Source organism: Phragmites australis, chromosome 12 (assembly GCF_958298935.1).
Source record: "Phragmites australis chromosome 12, lpPhrAust1.1, whole genome shotgun sequence".
In the NCBI taxonomy this organism is placed as follows: Eukaryota; Viridiplantae; Streptophyta; class Magnoliopsida; order Poales; family Poaceae; genus Phragmites; species Phragmites australis.
Window position 1 is genome coordinate 5,698,320 of NC_084932.1, and position 19,595 is coordinate 5,717,914.

Below are 19,595 nucleotides of genomic sequence, written 5' to 3' on the forward strand. Positions count from 1 at the left end.
AGTGCAGTCTGGCAGGAATTGTTTCGTCTCTCGGATACAAAGCTCCTCATGAGTTCAGCTTACCATCCACAAACGGATGGGCACAAATGGATGGGCAAACAGAGAGAATGAATCAATGTGTCGAGGCATTCTTGTGTTGCTTAGTCCACTCTTGTCCACACAAATGGGTTGACTGGCTTCCCCTTGCCGAGTTTTGATACAACACTAGCTTTCACTCTGCTCTGGGATGCTGTCCATTTGAAGTCTTGTATGGCCAGCAGCCTCACCACCTGGGTCTCTCTGATGCAGTCACTTGTTCAGTGCCCGATTTTTTTTCTCGAAACGGCGGTAGGAGTTCTGTCGTTTTTATTAGAGAAGGAGTAAAAGGTAGTCCGCAAAACAGAGAAGGAAAATACAGGCAAAGAAGACAACCGGGGCCTCAGAGGCTCAGAGCAGGGCACAGCTCGCTGCAACTACAGGGGGCAAGGGAGGAAAAACAACTGGAAGGGATCTACAACGATTAGCCTAGGATGAAAAAATCCAGGAGTAACTACTGGAAGCAACCCGCCCGGATCAACCTGAACAAAGAAAAAGCCATAACACAGCCCAGACGGCTCCCGGATCAACCTGAACAAAGAAAAACCTTAACACAACAGCATGGCCTTCTGAAAATCTTCAAGTTGTTCCGACGTTCTCTGAGCTACTAGGACAGCGTCTGCTGATTTGTTTTGGAAAGTTCTACGGTTCATCTCCTTCCAAATGTTCCACCAAAAGGTTTAGTGCCCGATTTGGATGCGTGGTTAAAGGAGCTATCACTATTGACAAAGTTGATTGAGCAGCAACTTCTGCGTGCTCAGCAGCGCATGAAGCATCAAGCCGACAAACACCGTTCTGAGCGGGAATTCAATGTTGGTGAGATGGCCTATCTTAGCCTCTCGCAATAATCAGAAGCTGTCCTTCAAATATTATAGACCATTCAAGATCTTGTCTCGCGTGGGGAAAGTGGCTTATAAATTGGAAGTACCACAATCCAGCAAGATACACCCCGTCATTCATGTCTCACAACTCAAGCGCCATGTGCCTCCTTCAGTTCGGGTCAGTCCCGTTGGATTCTATCAGTACTGATCCCTTTCGCGATGTCGTTCCTATAGCAGTGCTGGATCGTACTTTGGTCCCCCATGGCGGCCCCTCAGCGTACCGTATCAGTGTTTAATGGGACGGCTTTCCACCTCACTTGGAAACCTGGGAAGATGAAGCTGATCTGGTGTGCCCGTTTTCCGGCGGCACCGGCCTGGGGTCAGATCGGCTCTGAAGGGGAGGGGAATGTCATGGCACCAAGGCGAGGTGTGAAAACAGCAAGCGTGGGAGCAATTGGGCTGAGAAAGGGAGCTCAGCGGGAACAAGTGAAATGGGCCAGTGGGCCGCCCGAAGTGGGCTAGCCGGTCGGCCTGTGACTGCCGGTTGTGCAACGCCTAACATACAGGGATGTCAACGGGAAATTATCCGTTGGGGAATGGTTCCCTATCTCCGTCCTCAAATGAAAGAAAATTTTTCGTCTCCGTCCTCGCACCCGCTCACGGGAAATATTTTCTCTCCATCCCCGTTCCCGCGCGGGGAATGGGGACCCGACGGGGTCTCCGTCCCCGCTACAGCTCCCATGTAGCAGTAGGCCGTGCTCTGGGGCGTCTCTGCCCTGTAGCCCATGCGTCTGGGCCAACTCCCGTGTTGGGCCGCACCACCAGTCTCAGCCTGCTTCCACTCCCGCATGGGCCTCGCGCCAAAACCAGCTGCTCGGCCACCAGCCGAACGCCCACCAGACCACCCGCCTTGCTCCGCTCCCGTGCCTGGGCCGGCAGCCTCAGCTGCAGTTGGACCGCGGCCCTGCGGGGAAACGGGGACAGGGGGTGAGGAACCGTCCCCGTCCCCGCCATACCCAACGGGGGAACTTTTCCCCATTAAACCTCCCGTGGAAGGAAAATTGGTCCCATCCTCGTCCCCTAATAGAGGAATTCCCCGTCGGGGAATAGGGATCGAGGCCCATTGACATCCCTACTAACACATGACGAGTTCTGTGAACCACTCCATTCCGATCTCTGTTCTTCTTCCCTATGGCTCCTCCCGTGGTCTTCCTTTTCTTGCCCAATTTCCAGAGATTTATTCCCAGAGTACCTTGAATTGAGAAGAGGAACGTGACACCATTAATCACCTTACTGATCTTGCCATTGGTGTACCACTGTTTCACTGATTGTGGACCATGCCAAACCAAGGCCCTGTATTATCTTGAACCTGAAAAATACTTCTCTCCCAGGCACTTGTTCGTAAGAAAATTTTCTCTATCCTACCGGTCTACAGCCACCGCTACTCCGCACTCTGCTCGTGCAGTCGTGGTTGCTGTTCGTTCCCTCGCTGACATGAGAGACAAACGTGGGAAAAAAACTTCAATCAGACAGGAAATTAATTATCCGACGCGACCGAGAACAGGACCGAGAGGGAAGAGAGAGCGCACAGGAAAGAATGAGCCGTCGAAGAAGCACCCCCTGCCGTGCCGGACATGTGCTGCTACTGCCACCCAGTTTTCGCCACCACTCGAGCTAGACGTCCCTGTTGCCAGAGCCCAGCCGCCCCAGCTCCCCGGTTGCTTTCGCCACGCCCACGCACCTCTTTTGCTTGATATTGATATAGCTGATGTCGGCTCCGTCCCGGATGTCGTCTACGCCCTCGCTCTCTGCCGTGGCGACACCAACGCCTCCGCCTGCGAGAGCTGCGTCGCGACCGCCTTCCGGGGCGCACAGCAGAGATGCCCGCTCTTCAAGGACGTCACGATCTTCTACGACCTCTGCCAGCTCCGCTTCTCCAACCGGAATTTCTTCCTGGATGTTGACTATTTCGTCAACACGTACTACCTCCAGGGCTCCCAGGTCACGAGCACGCCGGTGGAGGCGTTCGACGCCGCCGTCCGCCTGCTCGTCAATGCCACCGCCGACTACACAGCGGAGAAGTCGTCCAGGAAATTCGGCACGGGAGAGGAAGGCCTCGATAAGAGCAACCCCAAGATTTACGCGTTGTCGCAGTGCACGCCGGACAAGACGGGGGACATCTGCCGGACCTGTCTCAGCACCATTATTGGGCAGCTGCCCAACTATTTCAACGGGACGAATGGTGGGGGAGTTTTCGGGGTGTGGTGCAGCTTCCGGTATGAGGTGTATCCTTTCTTTCTTTTTTTTTTTTGAACGGAGAGTGATCTCTGCTTCTATTGAAAGCAAAGGTGTATCCTTTCTTCTCCGGCCGCCCACCGCTGCAGCTTCCGGCGTTCGTGGCGACGCCGCCTGCGGCACCGGCGACCAGAATACAAGTTGAGTACAACAAACAGCAGTGTTTTATATTTATTTATGGAGGCAGATAACAAGCTTTCAGTATAGCAGCCCGCCTATTCTTCTTCCTCCCAAGTCCCACCTCCTTGTCCTCTTGCCAGCGTCTCCCCCTCAACCTCTGGCCCTGCCGCCAAGGTGTGGTTTGTGATAGCATGGCCAAAGTTAGAGCAATCTTTGGAATTAAAACATCATCTGAAGTATAAACTTTTTGTTTCCAAAAGGCATAGAACAAAAATCGCAAAAAAAATATTTAAGCAAATGGTTTATTATTCGAACTAATAAGTTGAAGTTCTAATTAATTAAGACTTATCCCATATGAAATTGACGGCATTATTTGCAGACAAATCGAGAAATAAGACAGGTATAGTCCTAGCAGTTGTGATGCCTACAACCTGTGCACTACTGGCCATAACCGTGATATGCTTTTGGAGGAGGAGAAGATCAGCAGCACAATCTTTTCCACCTTGTAAGTCCACTCAACCTTTTTAAAATATAAAATAATAGCAAGTCATAATATGGACTTAGCCGAATTTCATTCTTGTAAATCATTTCCAGAAATGCTTATGTAGTCTTACTTTGCATCATTATGTACATGTTTTCTGACAGACTCAACTAGCTCAGATGATATTCAAGGAGCTGATATGCTTCTTCTCGATTTATCGACACTGCAAACTGCTACAGAAGATTTTGCCGAAAGCAAAATGCTTGGTAAAGGAGGGTTTGGAATGGTTTATAAGGTAAAATCAAACCGTAAGTATTATAATGGTTATAATTTTTCCAATGATTCGGTATCTTATTTGGACAGGGAATCCTACCTGAACGCTGAAGGTTAAGAAATAGTGGTGAAAAGGCTTTGTCAGAGTTCTAGGCAAGGAATAGGAGAGCTGAAAAGTGAGCTAGTTCTGGTTGGTAAGCTTCACCACAAGAACCTTGTGAGGCTTATTGGTGTTTGCTTGCAAGAACATGAGAAAATACTTGTGTATGAATATATGCCCAATAAAAAGTCTTGATACCATTCTTTTTGGTAAATTGCTTTTCTAAATAATACTATTTTTCAATAAAAAATAGTCAATGGGGCCATTGCCCACCAAAAGCTTGGCTACAATTAATGCAATGTTAATTCTTGTTTGAATGACAGATTCTGAGAGAAACAAAGAGCTAGATTGGGTAAAGAGATTCAAGATTATCAGTGGAATTGCTAGAGGCTTGCAATATCTCCACGAAGATTCTCAACTAAAGATAGTGTCGAATATCTAACTATGGGGTATATACGCATAAGAAATACGCCGTATACGGACAGGATACACCGTGCATATACTTAACAATTTCGGATATTGCGGAACCAAATCTGCAATACATAATGCACCCTGAAATCTAGAAGATGTATACTAGGAAGGTCTCAATTGGTTGCCCAACTCGAGGACGACTAGTATCCAAGTCAGATTTATCTACTTTATCTTGGTGGATAAGATGAAGGACTGCCTATCGATTACGGCTGGGTAGGAGGCAGTATATCAGCTCTATATAAGGTGGAGACCCAGACCTCCGGAAGGGACTTTGAACGACGACTAAAGGAACACACGAGAGACAACTCGACGCAAGCAGACATCAAGACCCTAGCAACCCAAGGGACTCGGCGACTTCAACTCTAGATTAACTTAGATCCAATCTCTCCATTGTAATAGATCTAGCCACATTGCTTGTACTCGAGATAATACATATACAACATCCTCCACACAGGACGTAGAGTATTACTCCAATTGGGGGCCAGACCCTGTCTACATCGCGTGTCTTGTTTCCTGTTTGATCCCTGATCATCGAAGGTACCCCATTATTTACGGATATATTGTCGAGAATAAATCTTCGATGGTTGGCACGCTAGGTAGGGGCCTTCATCTGCTTTTCAAAGTCGATCATGACTCGAGCACATGTTCATACTGGATTCTCTAACGATGGCTTCTGCAACCACTTCGGGTTGGCGGAAGTCATCTACGCATCACCTCCTACCGGATCTGAGATCACTTTTGGAACTATGGTGTTTCACTGGAACGATCAAGGTAGTCGGATCCACACCGGTATCATCAAGTCCAGTCCTTTGGACGTATACCGCGAGGTGGGACGCCTCGACTGGGATCCCGAGGAGCCTAATGTTCTCCAGTGTATGGACACTGACAGCGACGGTGAAAGTCATGAAAATGGCAACAACAACTCTATTGACAGCCAAAGCAGTTGAACATATCGATTCATGTTTATGGCCAGAGGAGTCGAAATGCCACCCGCTGACCTGATGGCGGTAGATCCAAACGCTGTGGAGAATAATGGCGTAGAGATTCCCGAGGAAACGACGGCAGCTGCTGCTGCAGGACACGGCGCCACGAAGGAGTCACCGCCGGTTGTCGTCCCTGACATAGCTCTTCATCATCGGACCGCAAGAGGTCAGGCGCTTCCTGGTCTTCAACGACGACTTTTGGTGGGCACGCCTCCACAAGCAGTAGCTCCCAGATCGAGGAACGAACCCCCTCGAGACAGCCACCACGGGCCAACGTCGGTGCGACCACAACCAAGTCTGGGCAACGATGTTTTCAGTACTTTGGAGGCTAACATCCAGGGGGCTCATCTGATTCTAAGATCCTTCCCCAAGTTGGATCCAACGAATCCCTTAACCCCAGTGGTCAACCAAATCAAGACTTTACTCTATGCAGTACAAATCCAAATTGCTCAAGTAAACAATCCTAGCGACTTTAGGCACCCCAGCAGGCAAAGCACTGGTTCGAGGAGCCACAGACACCCCCAAGTTGAGGGGTTACAAGCAGGAAGCTCGGGTGGTCGAGCTCGAGCACGTCCATGCAGGTCGAACTGCAACTGCCCCCTTCATAGACGCAGGAACCAAGAAGACTTGAGGAATCTCATCCCTCAAGACAGACATGACTTATGGGAATTAATCAACAACAACCGTGAGGAGCGCCATGAAGATGATCGTCGTTATAATGATCGTAGATCTCCAAGATAGCATGGTCGACGTAACTCCCCTGTTCGGAGGAACAGGCGTGATAGTCCTCCACCATCACCTCCTAAGGATTTCGACGGAGTTCCGGTCGATACGATGGCCCGAGAAGTTTGAAGCAGGTTCAATCCAGAAGTACGATGGGAAGCTCAACCCCAACGAGTGGTTACAAATCTACACCACTGTTATTCGAGCAGCCGGTGGTGACAACAAGCTAATGACCAATTATCTGCTGACCATGCTCGATGGACCGGTGAGGTCCTGGTTGTTGAACCTACCTCCCAACTCGATCTGATCGTGGGCCGAGTTGAAGGCCCAGTTCATCGCCAACTTCCAGAGCACGTTCGAGCGCCCTAGAACGGAGAACAATCTTCATCAGCTGAAGCAAGGTAAGGACGAATCCCTTCGTGATTTTATCCGTAGATTCAGCGATAGGCATAACACGATCTCGAACATCTCCGACGAGTTGGTCATCATCGCCTTCAAAAGAGGCGTCAAGGACAGGGATCTGGTAGGGAAGCTGACTGCCCGAAAGATCCAAACAGTTAAAGAACTCTTCAAGTCGGCTGACAAGTCTGCAAAGCGTGCCGAAGCTCAGACACATGCCAAAAACCCTCAGCCTGGCAAGGACAATCCCGAGTCCTCGAAGAATGGAGGGAAGAAGGGCAAACCTGGTGACAAGCACAAGGGTCCAGACACAACTGTGGCAGCGGTCGATATGAGCAAGTCACGCAACACTGGAGATAACAAGGGCCAGAGTTGTGGTGGCAGGAAGTGGTGTATCGTTCATCGAACCAACCAGCACGACTTTGATGAATGCCATGTTATCAACAAGAAGCTCAATGAGAAGCTCAAGGCCGCTATTGCTGATTATCATAGCAAATAGGCCAAGCCATGTGCTGACAATGATGAACCCAAATTCCGCGGTGCCGATCAAAGCTTGGTACACATATTCAGAGGATCCACCATGTATGAGTCCAAGAGGCAGTACAAGGCGGTCGAAAGAGAGGTTAATTTGGTTCTTACAGGGCCTACTCAATACCTCAAGTGGTCGGAGGTCCCAATCACCTTTGACCAGACTGACCACACAGCCGCGGTTCTGCACCCAGGTCGATACTAGGTTGTGGTCCAACCAACCATCCTCAACATCAAGGTTCTTTGAACTTTGGTTGATGGCGGTAGCTTGCTCAACCTCATCTTCGCGAAGACGCTAGACAAGATGGGGATCCAGAGGTCAGAGCTCAAGGCAGGAGTCGAGCCTTTCCATGGCATAGCTCCCAACTCATTGACCATGCCTCTTGGTCAGATTGAGCTGCCAATTACGTTCGGCGAGCCTGACAACTTCTGCACTAAGAAGCTAACCTTTGATGTCGCGGATTTTGAGATGGCTTACAATGTGAATCAGGCACGTCATTCAATTAGAATTTAAAGCCTCTAATAATGTTGTAGAGTATGAAGGACTGGTAAACGGGCTCCGCATAGCTGCGTCACTTGGAATCATGCGACTTCTCGTGAAAGAGGACTCACAGCTAGTCGTAAACCAAGTGCAAAAGGAGCACCAGTGCTCGGACGACAACATGGCGGCTTACCTAAACGAAGTGCGTAAACTCGAGAAAAAGTTCAAAGGGCTAGAAGTAACACTCATCAGAAGGAGTGATAACTCTGGTGCGGATAAATTTGCTAGACTCACCTCTTCTCGATCACCGGCACCCATGGGAGTCTTTATTGAGAAACTCCTCAAACCATCTATCCCGACAGTTCGGCATACAGATGCTACCCAATTCGACCAACAGTCTGGTCAAGTCAGCGAGGCAGAACCAGCAGACACGGCTGCTGCACTACTCGAATGCGAACCAACTTGGATGACTCCATTTCGAGCCTATCTCGAAGGTCAAGACATCCCTGACGATGATGCGTTTGTAGAGAAAATTGCGCGTAAGTCCAAGTTATACGCTTTGGTAGGCTGCAACCTCAACCGAAAGGGGAGTAACAGAATCTTGATGAAGTGCATTACTCAGGAAGAGGGCAATAAGATATTGCTCGATATCCATGGATGAATGTGTGCTAATCATGCGTCTTACCGCACCTTGGTTGGAAAAGCTTTTCACTAGGGATTCTATTGGCTGACTCCCCTCCAGGATGCTTATGAGCTTGTCAAAAAATGCGAAAGCTGCTAATTTTTTGGAAGTCAGACCACTCGACCAACCCAAGCTCTGCAAATAATTCATCTTTCTTGGCCTTTCTCCGTTTGGGGTTTGGATATTCTTGAACCGTTCCCAAGGGCCCAAGGTGGTTTCAAATTCCTTTCGTGGCTATTGACACGATCACTAAGTGGATTGAGGCCGAACCCATGGGAAAGATAACCATAGAAGCGACCAAGAAGTTCATGAGGAGCATAATTACTCGATATAGTATACCGCATCAGATAATTATAGACAACGGTAGCCAGTTCAGAAGCGGAACCTTTACTGCGTTCTGTGATGAATTTGGCATTAAAACTTGTTTCGCTTCAGTAGCTCACCATCAAAGTAACAGACAGGTTGAGCGTGCTAATGGTATAGTCTTGCAGGGTATAAAAACTCGAGTTTTCGATAGGCTAAAAGCTTATGCAAAACGTTGGGTGAAAGAACTTCCCTCGGTACTATGGGCCATTCGTACCTCGACTAACAGGGCCATCGGTGAGACTCCTTTCTTCTTAGTCTACGAAGCAGAGGCAGTGCTCCCGACTGAGTTGCAGTTTGGATCGCCTCGAGTGGAAAATTACTAGGAGAAAGGGCAAGAGCAGTTATGAGTAGGCGATATCAATCTACTCGAGGAGTACAGAGATCAAGCATCCATTCGAGTGGCTAGGTATCAATAAGCATTGCGTAGATATCACAGTCAGAAGATTCAGCACTAGAAACTCACTATTGGGGACCTCGTTCTACGTAAGGTGCAGAAACAGGCCCGGCATCATAAGTTATCACCTAAGTGGGAAGAGCCCTATATAGTAGTCGAAGTTACTCAACCTGGATCTGTGCGGTTATCTACTCCAAATAGTGAGATACTCAAAAACTCGTGGAACATCGATCATCTCTGACAGTTTCATTCATAAACAAGATAAATTGAAGGTAGGTCGATTACATTTGATTAGACTGCCTACTCAATTACATAATTTTTCTTTTCCTTCTAACTTGCGTGGCTAGTGCAAAGTTGACAAAAAGGATTTTCCTAGCTCTTGCAAACAGTACAGGTCCTACTTGCCCTCGAACGAGTCAAGAACCTTTTCAACTCCTCGGGGTGACAGCTGATCGTTCCGGGAACCGGCCGCCATCCGGCATAAGGGCCAGGGAGAGTGGACGATGCGAAGACCCTACCCGTGCTGGAGCTACTAACCGACACCGACGATACCAAAGGACCCTCCGCGAAACGTGGAGGCAATCTGGCGATTGTCGACGGAGAAGACGACCACGCTTTCTTCATCGCCGGGGGCTCGGGGGGCTTCATCGCGGAAAACTTCATCGGCAACCTGGTCGATGATCTCATCAAGATCATCATTATCTTCATCCTCCTCCTCCTCTTCTCCCTGAGACCCTTCACTCAAATCCTCCTCGTCGGAGGAGATGGTGATAGTTCCTGGCGAAACTACAGCAAGAGGTTTGGGAGAGGGAGGTGCAATTTCTCGGTATGACTCAGGAGACGACGGTGGAGTGGAGGCCATGGCTTTAAGGTCTACAAGTTCTACTGAGCAATGTGCAAAAAAGAAGGAAGGAGTCTGGGGTGAACTCGGACAGCCTTGTGTCCCCTCTATTTATAGTCGTGGGAACGGGTCGAATTGTTGAAATGGAGCCGTCAAGATCCGATAGCACCAGGCGTGATAACGAGGTCACCTCGGTTGCATGGCGCATCTGGTGGAAGTCGAGGCATCACAGAAGTGTTATGGCTTGTCTAATCTCTGCAAAGTGGGATGCAACGTTATTATGATGCGTCAAATCAAAGGTTGCAGTGAAAATGAGCACGACTAGGAATGGGTTTTAAATGCTCACCTACCCGACTGTTCGAATTCATTTGATAATTGTGATAAAAATTTTAGTCGTGTGCTTGGGGGCTGACGCCTTCGAGCGCATGGTTGGTGCAGCAAACATGCCCTTTGGAAAATGGTAGCGTTACATCTTAGGGCATGTGTGTGATTTTGGTGATTAATGACAACATATCAATGGGACTAATATGTTTGTCAAATATATGTTTTAGTAGGTCTCATGGATGCTATACATAAAGAAGTCACCATAGCCGGAACAAAATTTAATTGAATTAGAGAAGTCCCAAGGAATTTGTTCTCACCGGATGTTCCGGTGTTGAAGGAGTTGCACTCACCAGAGCATTTTGTCCAGAAGCAAAGAGAAAGCTGAAGACTTCATCGAAAGGTCTAGTGTTGGCGTTGTACACACTGGAGTATGACACCAGAGCTTTTCTTTGGGACACATGTCCGAGAAAAGATGAAGTGTAACACCAAATGGTCCGGTGCTCTGCGTGTTAAACTTACCGGAGTGTTTCTAACAAAGGGGAGAAGGCTAAAGGACTCACCGGATAGTTCGGTGCTCGGAATGTACACACTGGATTATTACACTGGAGCATTTCTTACAGAAAAGGTTGTAGCCAATGAAGATTGAAGGTTAACTCACCGGATGGCCCGGTGCTTGGATTGTAAACACCGGATGGTTGCACCGGAGCATTTTGGACAGAGAAGCCGGGACAAAGAGAGAAATGAATCGGACTTGTTCCATGAATTTTGATTTGATCAAATGGGATGGATTTCTGTACAATCATGTAGAGCTCTTCACAAGCTTTCCATAGAATCCAAGATCATCAAAATCGGAGTTCGGAGCAAAAAAATATGCCCAAAATATGAATTGCTAGTCGGCTGAAAATATACACGGTGGAAATTCTGGCGTGCACAATTTGAAGAGCAGAGGATATTCCGGTGTTCAAAAAAATGAACACGCTGGATGTTCCGGCATTCACAAGAAGTTTTCAGCGGTTTGTTTTTTCTAGAGAGCGTCCAAATGGGGTCTAATACACGCCGGATGTTCCGGCGTTCACAAGAAGTTCACGCCGGACCATTTTTCTCAGAGGGGTTGCAAAATGGCTCGGTTCACGTAGGATGTTTCGGCGATCAAATAGGACATCACGCCGGACCTTCCGGCGTTCAAAAAAAAGTGGAGTTCCAACAGCTAGTTTTCTAACAATACACGCCGGATGGTCCCGCGATTGTAATGTTGCACACGCCGGATCATCCGGTGAGTACAACAAAAATGTTGACTGTTAGAGAAACGGCTAATCCACGGGGTTGAGGCTATAAATACCCCCTCCACTCGTCCATTTGAGGTTGCCTGAGTGTGCTGGAGTCCAGAAGAGCCCTTAGACACTTGAGAAGACATCCAAGCCACAAAAGTGCTTAAAGTGATCATCCAAGGTGATTAAGCACAAGATTAGTGAGTGATTAATGTTTAGGCCTAGAGAGAGTGTTGCTAGATGATAGCTGCCTAGACAAGGGATCAAGGAGTGATCCTAGCTTGTACCAAGAGGTATATCGGTGCCTTAGAGTCTTGGTGACTCGTTGGCACTTGGGCCTTGGTGGCTCAAGCTTGTTGACCCTCCGACTTGGTGTGGAGCGGCGGCAAGACACGTATACTGGGACACGAAGACCCTTGCCTTGGTGCTCAAGCTCCGAAGTGATCACGACAGCAAGTGACCGAAAGAGAGACTTGTGGTGAGATCTTGCCTTGGTGGCTCAACCTACTTAGTGGAGCTCCAACGTGGACTAGGGGTGGCATTCATGCCATCGATACCATGGGATAAAAATCACTTGTGCCGAGTTTGCTCTCTCTATCTTGTTTACGTTTCCGCGTTTACATTCTTGCAATTTACCTTCCTAGATAGGTTGCAATCTCTTTTGAACGGTAGAGTAGACACACTAGATAAACCTAGAGCACATTTAGATAGAAATTGATATAGCTTTATCTTATGTAGTTTTTGGAGCCAGCTAGTTTTTTAAGTGTCCTAATTCAACCCCCCCTCTTAGGACGTCGCCGATCCCTACAGTCGGGAAGATGTAGTTGATGCTTTTGCTCTACTCTCCGCTCGATCCAGTCATCGAGTGGATAGTCGGGGGCTACATCATATATTTTCGATGCTTATGCTCTACTCTCCACTCGATCTAGTCATCGAGTGGAGAGTCAGGGGCTACATCATATATTTTCAATGCTTATGTTTCACTCTACGTTTAACTATCATGTTAACCAAAGAGCCGGGAGTTACATTGTTTAATGCCAAGTGCTTATGCTCTTTTCTCTACTTGAACTCAGTTATTGAGTGAAGAGTTAAGGGCCATGTCGGGTATCTCATGATATTAAAACTCTACTCTCTGTCTTGATTATCACATCAAACAGAGAGTCAAGGGCTACATCGCATACTTTCGAGGCTAAGGCTTTACTCTCCACTCGATCCAGTCATCGAGCAGAGAGTTGGGGGCTACATCACATATTTTCGATGGTACATGTATGTTTTTTCATACTCTCCGATCGATAAATCTTTTCCTCGACCAGAGAGTCAGGGACTACATAGTAATACCATATTTTTTATTTCGTAAACAGATGATTTTTGCAAAATTTTATTTGGCTTTGCGTCGATCATGTTGGATAGAACCAACGGAGGTATGTGTTGGGTCGACGACGGACAACTACACCTCATAAAGCATAACGGCACAAGAGATTATCAGACATCTCACGCCTAATAGCCAACAAGGTTCTAAAGTCCAAGTCGGTCACGTATGTACTCTCTATCAAGTTCATGTTCGTATGCTGATTACATACGCAAGTTTGTAAAAAATTGCAAATAATCATCATGTTACTTCCTTTTCTAGTTTTCTACTGGTCTTTTCCTATTTTTTGTGGGTTCCTCGAGTGGTTACTCGAGGGCCATGCATTTAATGACATGTCAAGTTAAGTTTTCAGGTGTCAACAGATATTCAGTCAATTTCGAGGATGATCATAGCATGTACTAATCAGTTTTGTATCTACTTATGCTAACTCTATTTCATTGATAAGGAAATAGTAGGCAATAGCATATTAGACAAGTAAAATAATGGTAATGTTTACAGGCTTCCCCAGATCACGGAACAAGTTTCAAATGTTTAGAGCCAGGTCAGTTCGAAAGACTACCCTCACTCTCGTCGTCAGGCAAGCTAAGCGCTAAAGCTTCGACGAAGGTAGGGATCACAGGCTCGACGGTTTCCATAATTTTTGCTGCCTCCTCTGCTGGACATCCGAACCCCTCTGTCACTACAGAAGTATTGAGGTTGGGGTCGTAGTTCTTGAGGAGACCAAGCATCATCTTGGCGCTTATGGTGGCCGACTGGTTCATGTGATTGAGGGTTTGATCCCTCAACTCTTGAAGCATTGTCATTGCAATGTTCCGATTGGTAGCTGCAGCGTCTCGATCATTTTCTGCTTTCTTCAAAGCATCAGCCATGGTGTCTCATTCGATAGCCATTGCCTTCCTTTCGGTTCTCGCTGTTTGCAAGTCGCCCATGAGTTTTTCCTGATATTTGGAATTATTATCGATAGTCTTCATTGCCTCATTGATAATAGCTTCCTTGTCCTTGATAATGACCTCGAGAACTGGGAAGGCAAATGAAAAATAATTATCATCAGTTGCCCAATGTTTGAGTCACATACTGGTGATCTATGGGTAAACTAACCTTCAATCCTCTCCAGTTGAGAGGCCAGTAGAGCATCCCTCTCCTCAAGGGCCTTTAGATGACTAGCCCTGACGATTGCTAATTGAGCACTTGCAGCCTTGAAGAGATCCCCAAGCACTGCCCAAGGATCTTCCGTTGAGGTTGATGCCAAGGCCTCCACTTTGTCGGCTTGCGGGCTTGGCTCAGGGGCATCCGTTGAAGGTTGCTCTACTCGAGAAGGCAGAGGCGGCGCGACAGTAGAAACTGGAGCTGGTCGATCGATTGAACTGCTTGTCGTCTGCTCTTTTGACTTCTCTAGCGAGTACGGTCTGCAATTAACAGGGCCAAGTAAGGAAAAGAAAGCCGCAGATCAAGACGAATATTCACATCTGACCTCGTGGCAACCAGGATGTGTGCATGAACTTTTGACTTCTGCTTCTTGATTATTCTCTTCCTCATCATACCGGCAGCAGGAATTGGTTATGTAGGAGGAATGGTCTGAGGGTGCGATGAAGCCAAAGCTATCATTGCCTACAAGAAACCAGCCCACGATGATCTGTCATCATTCTGGACTCATCGAGCCAATGCTCACAAGAATGAGTAGTGTGAGAGGGGCAACTTGTTGAGAGTTACCGCTCTTACCTAGTCATCAGACGTGTCGGTTACTCGAGGAGGCGATCGAGGAGGGGCTCCGGCTGTCTCCTGTAGAAAGGCCACCCACATAGACCAGGCATCAACAGGGAAGTGTTTGATAATCAGAATAGTGGCTAAAATAATCACCTGGCAATTCGATGTCACTGCTAGTTGGCTTCTCCTTCGTGTGCGCTTGAGGGGCTCCGGATCGTATAGCAGAGATGATCTCTTGGATCAAAGAGACCCCTTTGGCTCCTGATCGATTTGTTTTTTTCCCTTAACGTCGGCGCTAGAGGAGGAAGTGCCATCACGATCAAGGACCTCGGTCATGAGGATGTGTTCTTGATGGGAGATTGGAACCTATGATCAAAATGACAAATTAGATCAATCAAGCCACAATCAGTACTGCTTTTCTTGCTAAAAAATTATCACCTCTGGTCGAGGATTCGTGAGGGAGTAAGGCTGAATAGAGCATTCTTGTGCCTCTTCAGAGAATAGCTTGCTCAATCGAGCAACAATGTCTTGCGGAGACAGCGCTGAGATAGGAAAGAGGAAGTCACTCGAAAGAGCCCTGCAACATCAGAAGCAGCAAATTACTATATAAAACTTACATCCAATTGTGTCCCTGGAACTATCCTTGTCTCCTGCATACTCCCAGGCAAAGCGATCCCGCGCTTTCAAGGGGTTTGACCTTCGATTGATGAAGTCTTTGGCCACGTGCCACCCGGTTAGGCCGCTCTGCCTGAGTTCACCAATCTTTGTGACATAATAGGTGGTGTGGTTGGACTCGCGGTGCCTTTTCGACCCGGACGGATTTTGGTGGGGGAGAAGGCCTTTATATGCTAAGGGGAAATGGATTGGATCAAGATTAGGGATATAGAACCAATGCTTTTTCCAATCTTTTTGCCAGGAGGAGGTTAGAGCAACTGGGATGTAAGAATTCTTCATTCCAGGCCATAGCTGGAAACTACAGCCTCTGACACACTTGTTCTCCTTATTCTGCTTCAGGTGGTAAAAGTACTAGAGCAAGTTTAGACTTGGTTCGATACCAAGGAAGGCTTCACAAAGGTGGATGAACACACTAAGCATCGTGATCAAGTTCAGATTTAGATGGTGGAGCTCGATTTGGTAGAACTCGAGTACATTAAGCAGAAATTTAGAAGGGGAACATTGAATCCGTATCGAAAAAAGGATTCAAAAACCACAAGCTCATGATCAAATTCATAAGGAAATTCCTCACTCGACGCAGACCTCTAGCCAGTCAGTACACGAGGAGGAACGATACCTTCGCTTTCAAGTTCCTGGAGCTTTGATTCTTGCATCATCGAAATCACCTAGATATCAGGTATGAGCCTCATCTCGTCCAGCTGTTCGGGTGAGGCGCCGGAGGTCTTCGCATCGGATTTTTTCTCAAGCAAGGTGGGAGCGGCGATATCTGCAGTTGGGTTGGAAGCCATGGATCTAGGTTTTTCTTGCGGCAACGCGCGCTTGAGTAGAGGAAGGCGAAAGCTTTTGGAGGAAGATTGACAGCAAGAGGGCGAAGGAATGGCTACAGTCCAAGTTCGTACGGATAAATAGCCCAGGACTTAACATTTCTTTGGTAACCACTCACGTTACTGTAGCACCTCGTTCGGCGTGAAAGGTGGGTTTATAGCGTCACGCGAATCTTAGCACACCCATCAGCACGCATTAAATGGTGCCATACCCAATGGTTCAAATTTTGAAAGTTTTTTTAACTCTACCTAGAGTCGGGTGTCGGTCAGTCGAGTTTTAAGCCTTTTTTGAGTTTCGAGTGCAGTTAACGGCAAGGCGCTCGACCCAACTACGTTTCCACTCGATACTTGGAATCAGACCTATTCTATTCGATTCTTTCGACCGCAAGTCTGATCCTCCTTACTCGACCAGGCCTAGCCTTGGTGGCATTCGAGTGGGCGCTTATGGAAACCCTTCATACTGAGCAAAGTTAGGGGGCTACTGTCGAATATCTAACTATAGAGTATATACATATAAGGAATACATTATGTATGGACAGGATACACTGTGCACATACTTAACAACTCCGGATATTGCGAAACCGAATCTGCGGTACCTAATACACCCGAAAATCTACAAGATGTATACTAGGAAGATCTCGATTGGTTGCCCAACTTGAGGACACTAGTATCCGAGTTAGATTTATCTCCTTTATCTTGGTGGATAAGATAAAGGACTCCCTATCGATTACGGCTGGGTAGGAGGCGATATATCAGCCCTATATAAGGCGAGAACCCAGACCCCTGCAAGGGACTTTGAATGACAACTCAAGGAACACACGAGAGACAACTCGATGCAAGCAAACATCAAGACCCTAGCAACCCAAGGGACTCGGTGACTTCAACCCTAGATTAGCTTAGATCCAATCTCTCCATTGTAATAGATCTAGCCATATTACTTATACTCCAGATAATACATATACAACATCCTCCACACAGGACGTAGAGTATTACTCTAACCAGGGGTCCAAACGTGTCTACATCGTGTGTCTTGTTTCCTGTTCGATCCCTTATCATCGAAGGTACCCGTTATTTATGGATATATTATAGAATAAATCTTCGACAGATAGTGCACCGGGACCTAAAAGCAAGTTACATATTAGATTTCGATTACATACCTAAGATCTCTGACTTCGGCCTAGCAAAGAATTTTGGAGGAGACCAAACAGATATGTCACTCATCGTATTGCTGGGACATAGTAACTACGTTCAGCCTTCTCCCTAATAAGATTTATCAAAATAATAGATCGGGCTGTAAAGTTATCCTCTTGTCACAGTGGATACATGGCACTGGAATACGCCATGTGTGGTCAGTATTCAATCAAGTCAGACGTGGTTAGCTTCGGTGTTTTGGTTTTAGAGATTGTTGCAGGAAGAAGAAACAGTAGCTCCTATAACTCCGACCAAGATGTTGATCTCTTAAATCTTGTGAGTACTTGAAGACTGCACGTAAACTCTTGATGCCGCTAAATACTTATCATAATACTCATATGATTTTCCAACTTGGTACAGGTGTGGCAGCACTGGATCAGGGGAAATGTCATGGAGCTGATCGATCCATAACTGAGCGACCATCCTCCCTATGAGCAGATGTTGAAGTGCATTCACATCGGGCTACTGTGTGTTCAGAGAAAACCTGCAGCTAGGCCGATGATGTCGTGGGTAAACATCATGCTTAGCAGCAGCACGGTACGTCTCCCTTCTCTTTCCAGGCCAGCCTTCTGCATCCAGGACCAGGAGGTTAGTGCGAGTGACAGCTCGCGTTCGTATTCAGCAACACGGCCAGGAGCATCAGATAATTCAGTGGTAATGTCATGTAACGAAGCATCAATCACAGAGCTCTTCCCACGATGAGTCTTGACTCTTGAAGCAGATGATTGCTGAATCAGTGCGTGCTAGAATTTGTCACACCCGTTTTAAGGACAAAACCAGATATGGCTATATTTGTTCCCAGGATCAAGTTACACAAGCAGGACGTCATAAGTGGTAAAGCAGCAGCAATACTTTAAAGTACATCGTTTAACCCATACATCGTCTTAACTGAATGTAGCAACCGAAATAAACTAGACTAAGACAACTAAATAGTAGCATCTAAGATAATTATGCAACTATAGCAGCAGAATATAAATGTCGACGTCCAAAGCACTCCACATGCACCGACTGAAAGACACACTCCTAGAATGATGGATCATCCTCTTGATAGTCTTTGAAATCTTCTACTGAGCAGTCTTTTTGTGATTGGAGATAGCAAGAGTAACTATATATCATACTCAACAAGTGTGAAAAAATAATAACATGCAGACTTATATAAAAAAGACTGATATATGGTATATTTGCATGAATGCGAGTAAAGTAAAAACAGTTAAGTAAAAGTAACTTAATTAACTATGTGAAAGTCATCCCATAACCAAAGCCATTATCAAAGGTTCCATCCACACGTCATTAAAAAAACAAAGGTTCCATCTACCTCAACAACTAGGTTCCATCCACCTCAAAATCTAGGTTCTATTCACCCAGACCAATCATTAGCCATAGTTCTCACCACCACGATTAACCAAAATAACATAACCAATATCTAATCATGCGAGGGTTTAAGTATCTCATGACCATGAGCACAGCTGATATATCAGTTTTACACTCAAAAGAGTTGTATAAATTTACCCACGAGTAGTGATTCATCCCCCGCATTAACAGGTGGCTAAAAACCTCCATTGTGCCGTGGTTGCAAGCCATTTGCACACTACCTAAGGTGTGCTACCAAGAGATCACTATGAAGCCTTTAAAAAAAACCCATCCAGCACATATATGTCTACTAAGGTTGCAACTGCCAGGTGAAAATACATCCTTTTCAACCTAGAAACCCCCTCTTGTGCCTTAGCTTTCAGAAGTAAATCCCTTCCTTAGATACCCAACCAATTGACACATACATTACTGGACAGAACCTAATTAATTAGCCAAGTCTTACCATATCAGTCTTGTGGTTAGTATGGTACTGCTTGGATGGTCGCTTCATAAACTAGTCCTTAGATCTAGAGCAAGCTAGTCTAATCACAAACCCACAATATGCAACTGCACCAGCCAAACATCCACTTGCTCAGATCCCTAAATTCCATATTGCTAAAACAATTATCATATTAATCATCAATATTACATATGTCTATTAGTCAAGTTTAAGACACTTCCCAACATCCCATAATAGCAAGGCTAAGCAATTTTACCCATGACTCAACCATAAGCATCACTTAAGGCTTCAAGGAATATAAAGGAAGAATCTAATAAACCCTAACAATAGGTAACTACCCATCAAACTAAGACACTGCATGCAATTTGATAAACAAAAGCATTTAAAATAAAACATA

General features: G+C 46.5%; 1 protein-coding gene and 1 pseudogene across 1 annotated transcript; both read left to right on the forward strand.

Annotated features, from left to right (window-relative positions):
• The first annotated feature begins 2,390 nt into the window (after positions 1–2,390).
• Positions 2,391–4,339, forward strand: LOC133886286 (cysteine-rich receptor-like protein kinase 6). The gene is made up of 5 exons (XM_062326039.1): positions 2,391–3,172; positions 3,245–3,331; positions 3,691–3,816; positions 3,957–4,087; positions 4,156–4,339. The coding sequence occupies exons 1-3, from the start codon at positions 2,391–2,393 to the stop codon at positions 3,704–3,706; spliced, it is 885 nt and encodes a 294-aa protein (XP_062182023.1). The 3' UTR covers positions 3,707–3,816; positions 3,957–4,087; positions 4,156–4,339.
• Positions 3,732–18,337, forward strand: LOC133886287 (cysteine-rich receptor-like protein kinase 6; annotated as a pseudogene).
• The last annotated feature ends 1,258 nt before the right edge of the window (positions 18,338–19,595 follow it).

Coding starts and splice junctions, on each gene's coding strand:
- LOC133886286 (XM_062326039.1), top strand. CDS start 2,391: ATGAGAGACAAACGTGGGAAAAAAACTTCAATCAGACAGGAAATTAAT. Junction 3,173..3,244: donor GGGGTGTGGTGCAGCTTCCG/GTATGAGGTGTA, acceptor TTGAAAGCAAAG/GTGTATCCTTTCTTCTCCGG.